The sequence below is a fragment of the Arvicola amphibius genome, chromosome 14 (assembly GCF_903992535.2).
Source record: "Arvicola amphibius chromosome 14, mArvAmp1.2, whole genome shotgun sequence".
Classification (NCBI taxonomy): Eukaryota; Metazoa; Chordata; class Mammalia; order Rodentia; family Cricetidae; genus Arvicola; species Arvicola amphibius.
The window spans coordinates 35,186,431-35,202,111 of record NC_052060.1 but is presented as its reverse complement, the minus strand read 5'-3'; the positions used below and the strand labels follow the sequence as shown (position 1 = coordinate 35,202,111).

Genomic DNA, 15,681 nt, shown 5'->3' with positions numbered 1-15,681 from the left:
TGTTTATGGTACACTCCCATACACCCAGACACATATAAACATAAAATAAAACAAGTATGTTTAAAAACCAATATTATACAGTTCATCATTCATTAAATGGGAGTTTTAGCTGGCCCTGTTTCTAAACAGAGATCCAAGAACCTACAAAAAGAATCCCAGTTGTACAGCTCATTTTCTCAATGTTCACATTGCTATCTCCCCCCCCCCCCCCCAACCTCCCAGATACTCTGGTCATATATTTCACTAAGTTTTCTTGACTTTGTATTGCCATCGACCACAGGGTTGCTTGGTAAATGACTGTGTTTCTACTAAGCCATAATGATTTCCCAAATGGGTAAACAAAATTTTACAGAGTTTAAACAGCATGATTTCCTTCAGTCAGCACAGATTTGCCCGTGGGGTGGTGGGATGTATATCTAAGGGAGATGGAGGGGGATGGATGTTCTTTGTCCTTCTGTTAAGGCTCAAGACTGCCACCCGGGTCCCACTTTAATCTCAGACTCTCTCAGTCTTAAATAATGGATCTATTCATTTTAAAATATAAGGGACCATTTATGATCCCCGGTGTTATTTCAGTGTTAATTGAATATTAAAACTACGAAACACAGTAAACTCGATGGTAACTTGAATTTTGGGCAAAACCTGAGCTCCTGCACCCCTAAGCCTAGGCATCTGTCCTATGCTAGCCAAACAAATAAGAGCAAAAGCAGACTTGAGTACAGAAAAAAATAGAGTGATCCAAGTTCATCTTCAAGGTACTAACATGTGTTTCTTATTTAACTCGGGGTCATATTGGGGTGAGAGGTCACGTAATTAAGTAGGGCTGGTCAAGTCATCATGTCACTGCTCGTTTTCTTGGTTCTAGTTCTGTAAGGTGGCACAAAAGCTGTCATCGCTGTTGCTTGATATTATCCATTCTGATCCTGATTCTTGTCATATCAAATCATTGCCCGCTTCTGGAGGTTCCAGGGAGGCAGGTTTGGCTGTTCCTGGAACTCATAGTGCCTATTGATTTAGAGTACTTGCCTACAGCTGTGTCCAGCGTGGAAGTGGGCAAGACAGGTTGAACAGAGAATGAACGAGTATCATACCTGTCAAGCAGGAGTTTCACCCCAAGAAGTTGAGAACGGTTTCTCAGAGGGTTTCTTCTGCCCTTGCTGCTAAGTTTGTGCAAGTTGCCCATGCAGAGGTGACATCAGCATCTATGTCAGTACGCACTTTCTGCTGTACTTGCAACTTTTTCAGTTTGTCAGGTTCTCAACTATCCTGCTCTGTCTCAGAACCAGATTGTCAGAGCATTCTCTCTCTGTACCACAGCAAAACTTTTTACATAGAACACACACACACACACACACACACACACACACACACGATAAATATAAATGAATAAATAAACAAAAACAAACATAAAAACAAAGAAAAAAACCAAAACCAAAATGGAAAACATCCATGCACACCCTCTGGACTTCTCTTGTTAGGCACTAATTTAGAAGCACAAATACTAAATAATCTGGTTGTTCTCTGTCATAGGCTAGTCAGTGACATGACCTACAGCATGCTTTATTTTCCTTGTTAGTTTGGTATTGAAATAATCTAATAATAAGTGAAATTATTTTTAAATCTGGGTAGTCATGGGCTCCAAACCTTTGGTGCAGTATTTCTTTAGGATATAATCGGCCTTGGGAACACACATTCTTCCTCATGCTCATGCTCATGCTGGGTGCAAGAAAAATCCTATTTTGCTGATGCTCAGATACAAAAATGGAACTGTGTCAAGACAAATTGGAGAGGAAGCTTTTCTTTTTTGGCTGGAGATGTCCCATGAGAGTTACAAAGCGGGTGTACTTAATGATAACCATATGCTGCTTATTAAAATATTCAGGCAGAACTGAACATTCCACTTCCTTCCCGGGAGTGGAGCTTTACAGGCTGCAGTACAGTTGGTTGTAGGGTATAAGGGTCCTAGGGACAGACACAAAGTAGCAGAACAGAAAGAGGAGTTAGTCCCTGGTGCGTCTAGACCTTCTCCCAAAGGAGCTGCCATTGCTTCCCTTTTCCTTTATTGAGCTTTGATGTACGAATGTTCCTGACTGGACAAAATAAACAGTTTTGAAATCTTGTTTTTCCCTTGTTCATCCTTGATTTAAAAGCTCTACTTTTTTTTTTCATAAGCGGTGGGACAGACAGATTGACAAAAATCCCCCTTCCTTCCCCTCCTGTCTTCTCCTCTCCTCTCTTGTCTTTTTGTCTCTGTCTCTGTCTCTCTTCTCTCCCTCTCTGTCTCTCTGTGTGTTTGAATCCTCTTTTATCTCCTTATTGATTAAAGGTAACCATGCTCCTGTTGTCAAAAGCTGTTTTGTCAAGAACTGTAATCAGAGATTGACCTCATTGTAGGACACAGTGTATTGACATGTGTATTTGTCAATGTTGTGCAAGAAAGAGAATACATATTTCTGTGTAAGGGTATGTATTTGAATTTCAGAATAGTTTTTTTTCTACATACAAATTTTGGAAGTTTATTTTAATTCTCTCCTGATAATTCATGGTTTTTTTTTTTTCAGGACAGGGTTTCTCTGAAATTCATGCTTTTAAACCATATGATAATAACTGTTTCATTTAATGCATTCCCTTACTTGGGGAAAACTAAGTTCTTCAATGGGGTGGAAGGAGAATCTCACATGTATTAAATTGCCTTAGAGGTTCCTTGGCAGGATGGCACAAATGTTACATTTAAAACTAGGAATATTATTTGCTGAAATTTCAGAGTTTTGCTCTAAGTCTTGAACTTGTAACCATTTTTAAAAATTTAACTAGGAAAAGAGACAACCAGTTAAGAACACTTGATACTCTGTAACAACAAAAGCACCTGCCTGCTGCCCATTCTTCAGAGAAGTTTGGCAGAGGGCCTTGTCGACTTCCTGGTGTTCCCTGTGGTCTTCAGTCTATCTCAGCTTTTGCCCTGATGTCCTATGCTTTCGGGATGGTCTCTCCCTCTGCCCTGGCTTGTTTACAACATTTATTGCTTGTTTCTTTAAGAACAGAAAGCAACTTGATCTTTTGCTGTGTTGGAACCCTGGAGACATGTAGAGACATGTAACAGATGTCTCCTAAAAAATAAAAGATTAATTTGTGTTTATGTATACATGTGTATTTGTGTGAGTATATGCCCTGTGTGTGTGGGTGCACACAAAGGCCAGAATAGGGTACAGGGTACCCGGGAACTGGAGTCACGGTTGTATGCTGGGCATCAGACATTGTTCTTCTGGAAGAGCAGCCAGTGTTGTTTAGTCAGGGAGCCCTCTCTCCAGCCCCCTCGATTACTTTCCCGCTTCCCCCCTCATTTGCAAATGAAGGAGTTTCTGGGGCTTTCTCACCTAGGTCTTGAGTTTTTGCTAGTTGCAAATAGCACTAGGTGAAGCCAGGAGGCATTTCCTGTGCAGCACTTACTTCATAAATGGCAGGGTTTACAGAGGACTTGTAGACCAAGGTCGTGTGGTGTGTAGTCCCGCCGAAATGGGCAATCTGTACTGTTTTCTACTTTGGAAATTTGCATTGCTGGGGATGTAATAGCAGAGAAGGTTTCTGACTCTGAGTCTGATTAATGTGAAATAAATCTTGAATCTTCACCATCCCCGAGTAATCCTATAACCTAAGAAACTTTCTAGAGCTCTTCCCTCATAATGATACACCATTCTTTATAGTTTTACTGTGAATCTTGATTATTCAATGCATATGGCTCCGTTAGCTCTTTCCTTGGCCCACAGTAAACACTCAGTAAATATTACCTACAATTATTTGCTTCTTGCACAAACTGTAAGTATTTCCTTTGCTCAGTTTTTAGTACAATTTATAATGAATCTAATTTGGAAAATTTTTGTTTACATAATAGTACTTTTAGAGTTTACATGTGGGACTTCATGTTATTTTATTTTCATTGATTTATAGCAAAAAGTAAGATTTATTGTGTGCTCTTCGTAGTGCTATGTGGCACATCAAGTTTTACTTACTTGTAGCAAGAAACTCAGAGGGGGAAACCCCATAGGAGTTTTTAACATTAGCTAAAAACAGCAAAATAATTTCATAGAAGAAGCATTTTGAAGTGAGTCATAATTCAGTCCCTGCATTGCAGATGGACTCAGGGCACTCTGCCATGGGCATGACTTTTAGGAAGGATGTAGAACGAGACATCCTGGGAAGGAGAAGCGAGGCATCCTGGGAAGGAGAACGTTCCCACACTAGTCACCGTGAGGCATCTCCAAAGAAACAGAACATGGATTCTGGGTGTCTGGATTTCGGCCATGCCGTTCCCCGTTTAAGCATCTGGCTGGCTTGGAAACCTGTAACCCATATACTCAGACTGATGTGAGATCATTCAGTTCTTGGGTTTTCAGGGTTCCTGAGTGTAAATCACTTAGCAATGTGCAAGCAATCATGTATTTGAAACTCCCTGACAAAATGTTCCCATTTCTACTACCTGCCCATCATTACAAATTTAAAAAACAGCTTTGACAGAGTGTGCCAAGAATCCCTGCCAAGCGTCATCTTCTTTGAGGGAAGGAGGCTATGCATTTTGCTAAGGGGAATGTTGTTAAACCTGAGAGAAAACAGAAGTTATCAAACTCAGCGCTCACATCCAAATATGTGAATTACATCCCTCTTCAGGCCCCTCTTCTCCTTGGTCAGATATTATACCACAAGAAATTTATAATAGTTATATAAATGTCTTTAACCTTGACAAAAGTTTTTTGTCATTATTATGTTAAGGTTTAAAAGTCAGAATATTTATCCAAGCCCGGGGCGATGGTTGTAACTCTGCCTTTGGAACAGTCCTCTAGACTTTTCACGAGGCAAATACAGCTGATTTTCCCAGGACCAGATTTGCGGAGACTGTGGGAAGATGAAAACCTTAAAACAAAAGTCCCCATCCAGAGAGCTATCATCTTTACCAGGACATTTCAGTCTGGTATTATGTCAGCTGGTTTACATTTAACATTGTTTTCCTCAAATCACTAGGAGAACAAAATTTGCATCAGCCCAGTCCACACCTGCCGACTGATGCTTTCCTCTTTTACAAAGCTCCTTATTCTCCCAACGTGAGGCTGGATGACTGGGGTGACCCTGACTCAATGTCCTTCCGCTGAGTCATCTGGAATCTAACAGTAGAAAAAGAAAGAAAGAGGAACCCGAGGAGCAGCTTTCGCCGCATCAGTTTTAAACTTTTTGTTTGTTTGTTTGTTTTGATTTTCCATCAAGCTCCGTATCCGTTCACTAAAAACCCAATGAGAAAGCAAATGAATAGGGGCTGTGGAGATGGCCCAGTGCATAAAGCACGTGCCACACTAGCTGAGGACCAGAACTAGAATCCCCAGAATCCACATAAAGATCTTAGCGGGCATGGTGGGAGTCCCAGTACTGGGGAGGCAGAGACAGAAGAACCCAGGACAATCAGGCTGGGTTGATTAAGTCATTGGTGAGCTCGCAGTTCAATGGCCAGACCCTTCCTCCATAAGGAAAGTAGAACATAGGGTGGTGGTGATGGAGCAGGACACCTCACATCAAACTTAGGCCTCCATGATCACACATTTTCGTGCACACCTATTCACATGGCCACTCATACACATGTAAACCTCCTTGCACACAACACTCAAGCATGGAAAAATAATACAGTTTTTTTTTTTTTTAGATTCAGTGGAATTTAGTGGAATTTTGTATAGTGTAAATTCATCCTTGAATTGGCTGAAGGTTTGGAATAAAGCAGTAATGGTCATTTTCATTTTAACGGTTCCTTTGTATTCTTGTATGTACAGAGTGTGTTTCCCATTTATGTCAACATCCACAAACCCCGGTGTGGTTGCTGCCCCATGCTGTGAATGGTAGCTCAGTGTCTGAAAGCTGGCACTGAAACGTCTCTCAGCCAACGCTTGTCTGACGTGTAGTGTCAACACTTCCTGTAGCTGGTGCATTTGATGTTCGGCTTGATTCACCAAAGGCCTTTTCTTTCTCTTCCAGTCTGACAGCAATGCCAGCTTCCTCCGTGCTGCCAGAGCAGGCAACCTGGACAAAGTTGTGGAGTATCTAAAGGGGGGCATCGACATCAACACCTGCAACCAGGTAAGCATGGGAGACAGGCTTTGGCCTGTGAATCAGGAAGCACCCAAGATCCAGGCAGAGTCTCAGAGCATAGGTCTCTTTTTTGTTCATATCGATTTACTGAGGTATCAGGAAGTCGATCTTGATCCAACCCAATTTTTAGCAATTTCCCAACTTTTGAAGTGTCAGGGTTGAGTTTTAGAATTGCTATTACTAGTAAAGTATAGAGAAAAATAAATTCAGTATCAGTATTTTCTTCTGAAATGATGTGAACCTCCTGATCTGATATATTAATTAGTCAAGAATGATGTATTATAACTTGTTAAAGTTCATCCTCAGCTACACAGTGAGGTCAAGGCCAGCCTGGGCTACCTACATAAGACAGTGTCTCAAACAAACAAAAGTAACACAACAAAAAAAACTTAAAACAACACCAGTTTAGAAATATGGTTAATTCTGAGGATATAGAAAATTACTATATTAGTTTAAATCAAGTGTCTGGATTTTAATTAGGGATAAAATTATTTAATTTTTATATTATTTTCCCCCAAGACTACTGATATTTTCTTGACATTTTGATGAAGGTTTTTGTACCATAAGTTAAAGTGTCTAGGAGACCCCAGTAATCCTATGGTTTGTAAATGTTGTTGTTGTTGGTGGTGGTGTTTTTGTTTTTGTTGTTGTTTGTGGTGGTGGTGGTGATGTGTGTGTGTGTGTGTGAGAGAGAGAGAGACAGAGACAGAGAGACAGAGAGAGACAGAAAGACAGTAAAATGAAAAGCTAAGTATCAATATCATGTTTATGTGAGGTCATTTTCATTTTTTGATTTCAAATGATCCAGGAGTGCTTGAATGCTATTGCTCTATCCTCCTATGCATTAAGCCCACTTTTCTTAAATCTCCAACCCTGCCCCACAAAACAAATAGATAGGGAGATAGATTAGATAGATTAGATAGATAGATAGATAGATAGATGATAGCTGATAGATAGATAGATAGATAGATAGACAGAAGACAGATAGATGATAGATAGATTAGATAGATAGACAGATAGATGATAGATAGATTAGATAGATGATAGATAGATAGATGATAGATAGATAGATGATAGATAGATAGATAAAACCAGAGTATCTAAAGACCTTCGTATCATCAAATATCCAGCCAAGATTTAACTTTCCTGTAAACAAAACAAGCACATCTGTCTCAGTGGTGCCCAGATGTACCTTCATCTTTAGTAAATGGGAAAACACAAAAATGCCTTAAATAAATCTCCTCATGCTTCATTATTAGGAAATGCTTGATTTATGTACCTACTTTATATTTCTATATGTACTCAGAGTTCCATGAAAATTACTTGAGTAGAAAGGGGTCAAAACTGTAAGAAGGTTAAGAAGTCTTGCTCTATAATACTGAAATCAGTAAATCTCTTGAATACTTTCTAAAATGCAGTCTGGTTATTTATCATTCACAAATTATTAGCTTCCTAAATTCCTATTTACTCATTTCTTCCCCAGTTGTGTCACTAAAACATTTGGAGAGCCCAGTGGAGTTGCCACATGTGACCATCCAGGTGTCCTCTAGTGGGTCTTCATCCTGTTAGTGAAGGAACTCAGAAGCAAGCTCCAACAACAGCTCCCGGACACTTTGATTACAGTTACAACAAAGCTCAGGGAGGCAAGCTGTAAATTCAGCTGTCAGGAGGAAGGTGGAGAGAGAGAGAGAGAGTGAGAGGAGATGGAGAGAGAGAGAGAGAGAGGAGAGAGAGAGAGAGAGAGAGAGAGAGAGGAGAGAGAGAGAGAGAGAGAGAGAGAGAGAGAGGGAGGGAGGGAGAGAGAGAGTTAAGCTGGCATGAACATCTGCCACATGGTGGGCAGGCAGAGGACATGGAAAGGAAAGAACATCCCCTCCCTCTCTCCCTTCCTTCCTTCCTTCCTTCCTTTCTTCTTTTATTTTTTGAATAATTCAGAAAAATGGGAAGACTTACAAGGTTGTATGGGTGAGGATTCTGGGAAGGAATAGCACATTATTTTTTTTGAAAAGGTTATTATTCCTCCTGTCTCTATAGTCTGCCTCAAGGAGGTTTTGCTTTCCTAAGGGTTGGCCCCTTGGCTGGGAGATTGACCTGCCCAACTTGATTAACTCTTAAGGGACAAGACAATTTCATATCTCTGCACAGAGGTAGATTCCTTCCTGCACTATATCACTATGTCAAACCTAAGCCAGCTCTTCACATCAGTCAGTACTGGCTCGTATCCAGTAATATCTGCAGAGTATATCACTGCAGGCCTCCATGTCCAGACTCCCGTGTCTTCATGGTCACTTAGCAAGGTGATCAAAAATCCTCAAGCATTCAGCTGTGTCTTACCTATTCCTGAAATCATTTTATATTATGTTGCCATTCTAAAAGAAAAGCCTATTCGTGGACCTTCCTCCATTCATAAATTTTGTGTAGCTGGAACACTCAAAAGTGTTGGGCTGCTGAGTTACCATCAGCCAGAGGTAACTTCTCTTTTCCTTTTGAGACTCACTGGCAGGAGAAACATTGTCAATGGTGGAAGGAGTTCTCATCCTTTAGGGGGGTATGGTTCTTACTACACAGAAGTACAGTGACTTATCTGCTTTTGCAGATACCATGAGGGATAATATGAATTGTAAGCCCTTGCATTGTATGATCCTGGGCCCCCTGCTGGGGTAGTGTTTTCAGTGAGCACTCCAGAAGGGCTAGGACTAGGCAACACCCACCCCAAGATCACAAGCAGGCTAATGTGACTTCCCCAAGGTCTGTTGTTCTTGAACCAGCCTACAAAAATAGGCTTCCATCATTGCTAGTTTTTCTCTGGTAAGGTACAAGTAACCATAACATTCATTCCATGAGCTAGTGAATGTTTCCTTTAAAACATGTATTTTGTAATTGTGTCTGAACTGATTTTATACTGTTGCAAATCGTAGTGAAAAGAAACTAGCATTTTTAGCCAGTTTACATGACTTTAAAAGCCCCGAAGGTTTAGATACTTTTACCACATTGTCAAATTTATTTATTTCACTACAGTGTCTTCATAATAAAGGGCTGTAGCTGGGCACCCCTTAAATGTAATCTTACACATTACACTAAGGATCAACTTTTTGAGATATCTTCATTTGGTGTTTTTAATCTCTGCCACAAAGTTTTAGCAGTAAAAATACAAACATATAAGTTTAACTTCTGTGTTTCCTTTTCCCAAAGTATAGGGCAATCTTACAACTTCATGTTAAGGCAATATTGATGTTTCCAGCATGACAGCAATAAGCCGATACATTTAACAATAGCATTAGCAAATGGGACTTTGACTAGTTTTGGAAGTCAAGTTAAAAAGGTGGGTACCAGAATCCATTTTCTCATTTTTTTTTCAGGCTAAAGGACCCTGTGCAAGCTCCCTCTTTATGTCTGAATTTGCTTAGCCTCATTGATCACAACCACCTGAAGTAAGGGCTGTAGATAACTTGAGGGAATGCTTGAGAAATTCCTAGTGTAGTAAACACTCCAGGGATATTATTGAACATGACAGTCTACAATAGATTAGAGCAGTCATCTCATTAATTCTTAACCTTTCTGTTGGCAGAAGCAGTACTGTTTTCATAGGTAGGACAGAATCTTAAGTGCCATGTCCGTGGTCTGTGCCATCAGAGAAGAAAGATTATACTCAAGTGTAATTTAGTAACAGTCGCTACTTATCTGGGCTGTGTTAAACTAAGATGTTTTTCGGTAACTAAAATGTTTCTTACAGATGCCATTTGGATTCATCTGGTGTGGCCCTCTCTTTAAAAATGCCAAGAACAGAAATACTAGTTTGGGGCTTAATAAGGGCAATAAAAATAATTAAATTCATGGAATTAGAACAATAGAATATGTTACAGTTTTATAAATAGTTAAATTAGACATAAATGTATTTGTAAAATATAGCTAAATATCAATATGATTGTCATAGTTTGCTTTCTGTTGCTGTGATAAAACACCAAGACCAAAAATTGCATGTGGATAAAAGGGTTTATTTGACTTACACATCTGGATCACTACATCCTGAAGAGAAGCCAGGGCAGGAACTCAAGGCAGGAATAACCTGGATGTAGGAAGTGAAGCAGAGGCCATGAAGGAAGACTCCTTGACATGTTCCACATGGCTCATTCCGTTTGCCTTCTTAGAAAACACAGGCCCTCTGCCCAAAGATGGGGCACTCACAGTGGCTTGGGCCCTCACATATCAATCATTAAGGAAATGCCCCCACAGGCTTGCCTATCGATCAATATGATGGGGGCATTTTCTCATTCGAGATTTCCTCTTCCTAGATGACCCTAGCTTGTATTAAGTTGACAAAAACCCCAACCAGTGTTTATTGCTGATACCTCATTTAATAGAAGCAAAAGCTTCCTGCCTTATATTAGACTATTTCAACTCAAATTCAAACTAAATATGGTCTTTCTAATCTCTTGAATTTAAGCATTGATGTTTATTCAGTGGTAAGCAATTCTAGGAGACATTTATTAAGTACTCATCCCCAGCACTAAAAGGTTTTGACTGTGTTTGTACCTCCCAGAACTGAGAAAGAGGTTTGAAATGTGATGACTCTTTCATTTTGGAAATGCAGGGGTGACCTTATTTAAATTATTTCTGTGGCTGTGCTCTTAAGTACTGTCTGCATGGTTTAGATTGGAACAGAATACTTTATATTCTGGGAATTCTCTTGAGTCCTCTCTTCCTGTGACCAAAGGACATGGATTGTAATGCTTGATTTCCCGGCAGCCACCCGTCTCCTTAACTTGCTTCAGCTATCCTAACCACAGCATTCTTGTATTCCAATCTGATGCCGGGCACAGCACTTGTTCATCTGTTTATTGAAACAAATTTTTGGTACTGAGGATGCAGTAGTCAGAAGGAAGCAAGACCTCTGCTGTCTTGTAGTTTACAATCCGAACCCTCAAATGAGAAAGACAAGAGCAAGGAAGTTAGCAAGATATATAGTGTTGTAGTATGAATGAGAATAGATTCCATAAGCTCAAATATTTGACTACTCAGTCCCAAGTTGGTAGAACTGTTCGGGGAAGACCGGGAGGTGTGGTCTTACTGGAGGAAGTATGCCACAGGGGGCAGGGTTTGCGATATCAAGAACTGTTCAGTTCCTAGGGTGTTGTCTCTCTGCCCCCTCTTGGATGGTAAAGTGATCTCTCAGCTCTTCCTGGCCACATGCCTTCACTCTATCATCACTGAAACCTGCAGAAGCCATAAGCCCAAGTAAATGACTTCTTTTACAATTTGCCTTGGTCATGGTGTTTTTTTTTTTTTCATAGCAATAGAAGGATACTAATACACAGGGAAAGCAGAGGAAAAGCAGTAGATTATCGGGTGTGCTGGGGCGTACCTTTAATCTAAGCACTCGGGAGACAGAGGCACGTGGAGATCTATGAATTCAGAGCCAACTAGAAATACATGACAAAATCCATATTGGAAAAAAAAGGGGAAATTAAAAAAAAAACAAAAGCTGTAGAAGATGTGGACAAGGAACGTACAGCAGGAGAGGAGAAAACGGGTGGAGAGCAGCGCGTTATGACTGACACATGGCCTAATGAATACTCAGCAGAGCTGAACGTGAAGCCACGCATTATTCTCAAGGAGTGTATTTTACAATCCTTGAGGAGAGGGCCCACAGAATATAGTGATGTGTCCTGTGATCAGCAGGGAGGTCAGCCAGCTTGAAATAAAATAAGGGAGAAGAACAGCAGGAGGTTGGAGGAGAGCAGAAGGCTAGAGCAGCAAATGTTTGTAGGTTAGTTAAAGAAATAACCTTGGCTTTGATTCGAAATAAGAAAAGTGACTAGAGAAATTTTAGGAAAGAAGTGGTAGAGACTGACTTATCTGCAGTCTGGTAGTAGCACCCAGACAGACGGAAGCAAGGACAGCCTAAGGAAAGGTCTTAAGTTGCTTTAGGTGAGCAAGGGTGAGGGCAGAAGAGGGGATGAAGAATGAAGTTTGGGGTTGCCATGGGAAAAAGGAGGGATGACTTTTCATGAACTATTCACGGAGAAGTCTGTGAGATGAGCAGGCTTGAAGGAATAGTCGGCCAATTTTGCATATTTTAAGTTTGTCTATGTGGTACCTAAGATTAGGCAGTTGGACACATTGAGTCTGAAGTTCAGAAAAGAATCTTTGGCCAAAGATAGCAGTTTTAGTTCAGTCAATGTCTAGACAATACTCATACCATCATACTGGATGAGATTACCAAGAGAAGTATTTATGAGTGTCTACGGATAATAAGGGTGCTTGACAGATGAACCTCACATCACTCAGTGGGTGAGAATGGGCAAGAGTGCTCAAGATGGAGGAGGGAAACCTGAAGAGATTTATGTCTTGAAAACAAATTTAAAAAAGCTATTTTCAGGTCTGTGGAATGGTCAGCTTCGTAGAATGTTGTTGAGCAAACAAGCCGAGGAATTGAATCATATCTGGAGCATTGTTGTAGTAAGAGATGGTCTCACTAGTGTAATTTCAGTGGCGGGTGGAGTGAGTCAGATGGAGTTCATTCACTCGACAATGGTCAGTCCAACTATTCCTTCAGGTCCTTTCTGTAAAGCACAGAAGAGGCAAGGGAGTGGCTGGAAAGGAAAACAGGGTCATGAGAGGCATTTCTGTTTATGTAAAGGAAGCGATGACATTTTTGTTTCATTGATAGAAAAGATCATCAGGGAAAGAAAAGCCATCAGTGATTTAAGGAAGAGACAGCTGGGAATTAAAGAGAGATGGACCAAGGGTGCCTTGATTGATCAGGGCTGGCACACAATGGAGAGTTGTCCTTTCTAGGGCTGTAGCTAATTAAGGAGGCAAAGGGCATGTGGGTAAAGCAGGAAGTAGAATGGCTATGGGGCTGGTGGGTGTGGGGAGGGAGCTTTTAGCTGCCTTCTTGGTCTTTCAGTGAAATGAGTTGAAGTTATTATCTAAATTATAGGAGAGAGGTGAAGGGCATTGTGGAGAAACGTGTGAAGTGATTGATCCAGGAAAGGAGGAAAGAATGCCCAGTTGTAACTATGATGGTCGTGATTGACAAATAATGCTTAGGACCTGCTTGAGGCTCATGAGCATGTACTTTTAGGGAGTCTAGGTGACATGTATGTGTGTTCTTCTGAAGTCAGGTTCAGGCAGAAGATGGCATGGCTTGTGATTGGGAATGTGGTTTAAGCAAGCATGTATGGGAAAGCTACAGACATGCAAGTGAACTTAGGATACATGGAAGGAAATGCATGACATCATCACAAAGAGCATGCGCAGAATTTGTCCTGAGCAGAGACAAGAGAACACTGGTAAACGAATGAATGAATTCTGGACATCAGAGGTGGGAGGACTGTTGGCATCGGATGAGTGGAGATCAAAGGATTGGATGGTAAAACAGATCTTGAAGGAAAGTTCTTATTTTTTGACATGGCAGGGACTAGGGCATGATATTGGAGTGAATAGACAAGGTAAGGAAGAAGACTTATCATCCGCAGAGAGGAATTCTAGAACCTTAAAGTATTTTGGTAAGTTCACATATGAGTACGTGGGAAAGCATGACAGTGAAGTGAAGTCAAACTCTTCAAAGGATGAGGAATGAGAGCTAGGGAACACAGGCTGAACATCCCTGAAGGCTTCGGAAGAAGGAGGATGAATTGGGAAGACAGGATAGAATAAAGAGCAAGAACAGTGAGTAGCAATGGGGTCAAATAAGCATCCATAGCTTCAGTGGCATCGGGAAAGCTGTGTCTTCAGGCTTTATCTAAAACAAGGGTTAGAGGAACATTCAGGGAAGACATTTAGTGCCACGTTCTCTGGCAGAAAGAGCAGGGCAGAGCTGGACTCGCCAGACTCTCCCTGGGGCTGAGCAGGATGGTAAGTATCGAACAACGCAGCCCTCCACTGGGGAGAAACACAGCCACAGAGTTGGGAGTCTGTCAAAGCAGGATCTCGTTTAATGGTATCAGGCAGGAACTTATATAGGGTTGTGATGGGGGTGGAGAAGCTTGAGATAGGCTGAGGTGGAGTAAGGAATAAGGGCCAATAATATTTTGCCATGCTAGCAGTGGCTGGGCAGAGGCAGTCTAATTCAGATAGCCAGAGACAGGTCTCCAAACTCGAGCCAGGCACAGGAAGTTACACTAGGCCTCACTAAACTCAAGTTTAAACAAAAAGAAAGAAAAGGAAGATCTTTAAGGGCAGAATGAGAGAAATTCAGAGAAACAGGAGTATGGGCACACTTTGGAGCATAAGGGTGTGCATATGCATACACCCTAAGGACATTCTTTGTACAGGGTGCTGGGTGATGGCTGGTCTGAAATGAATCCTTGAACCTTGGTGGATGTGCAGAGTCATTGGTGGGCTGAGTGAAGGGTGTCTTTGCCCCAGTGAAGAGGCTTATCAGATAATTTATGTCATAATATTTTCCTTGAGAAATAAGGGAAAGTGTATAATTGTACCTGTGGAGGTTGAGTAGGAAAGTAAGGAGAAAAATGAATCAGGGAGTTGGGAATAAAGTTGCACATCCAAGACAGCAAGAGGTTTCTCCAAAGATGTGTTATTCCAGTTCCTTAGAACTAGCTATTCAGACACTAAGCATACAGCTCTCCTTCTTTTTCTTCTTTTTCTTTTTTTAGTTTCTTTTCTGTTTTATTTTCCATCTGATGCATACATTTTCTGATTCTTTTTTTATTTTTTTCCTCATTTTTTAATTAAAGATTTCCATCTCCTCCCCTCTTCCTCCCCCTTCCATCCCCTCCCTTCCACCCATACCCCCACTCCCTCCCTCTTCAGGCCAAAGAGCCATCAGGGTTCCCTTCACTATGTTAAGTCCAAGGTCCTCCCAACTCCCCCTAAGTCCAGGAAGGTGAGCAACCAAACTGACAAGGCTCACAGTGAGCCCGTCCATGCTGTAGAGTTCATGTTCATTGCCGTTGTCCTTGGTTTCTCAGTCCTCCTCCACCGTCAGCCACATTCAGAGAGTCCAGTTTGGTCGCCTGTTCCATCAGTCCCATTTCAAACTGTTGTGCAAGCTTTCAGTCTTATTAACAAATTTCATCCACTGTTAAAAGTTTATATTTCCTTTTTATTTTTATTATTCTTTATCTTATGTGTATAACTGTTTGCCTGTGTATATATCTGTGTATATGTCTGTGTACTGTGTACTAGCCTGGTGCCAGAAGGTATTGGATCTCCTTGAACAGGAGCTACAAAAGGTTGTAAGCTACCATGTAGATTTTTAGAATCAAACTGGAGTCCTCTGGCAGAGCAGCCAGCGTTTTTAACCACTGAGCCAACTCTTCAGCCCCCACTGCTAAAATTGTAGAAATATACAGAAAAGGATGCAAGTGCATCACCCTGGGAACAGGAAACATTAGCAACAAAGGAAGACTGAGGGCTTAATGAGGAAAAGTTCTGGAATATGCCAAAATAAATCCGGGTAAAGAGAAACTTGTGGGGAGAGGCTAGCTCTGACTTACATCAATCAGCTCACAATGACTAATAAGCTAAAACTTACACATTAGAAGTTACTGTTAGTATAGAGTGTACTGTTAAATGACCTAGTATTGATGT

General features: G+C 41.0%; 1 protein-coding gene across 1 annotated transcript in view; it reads left to right on the top strand.

Moving 5' to 3' along the window:
- The window catches only part of Ank2 (ankyrin 2), a 227,539-nt gene that overhangs the window by 44,694 nt on the left and 167,164 nt on the right, over window positions 1-15,681 (top strand). Inside the window, exon 2 of the mRNA XM_038310750.2 lies at window positions 6,010-6,111. Within this exon, the coding sequence (XP_038166678.1) occupies window positions 6,010-6,111 (102 nt within the window). The remainder of the gene's footprint in view (window positions 1-6,009; window positions 6,112-15,681) is intronic.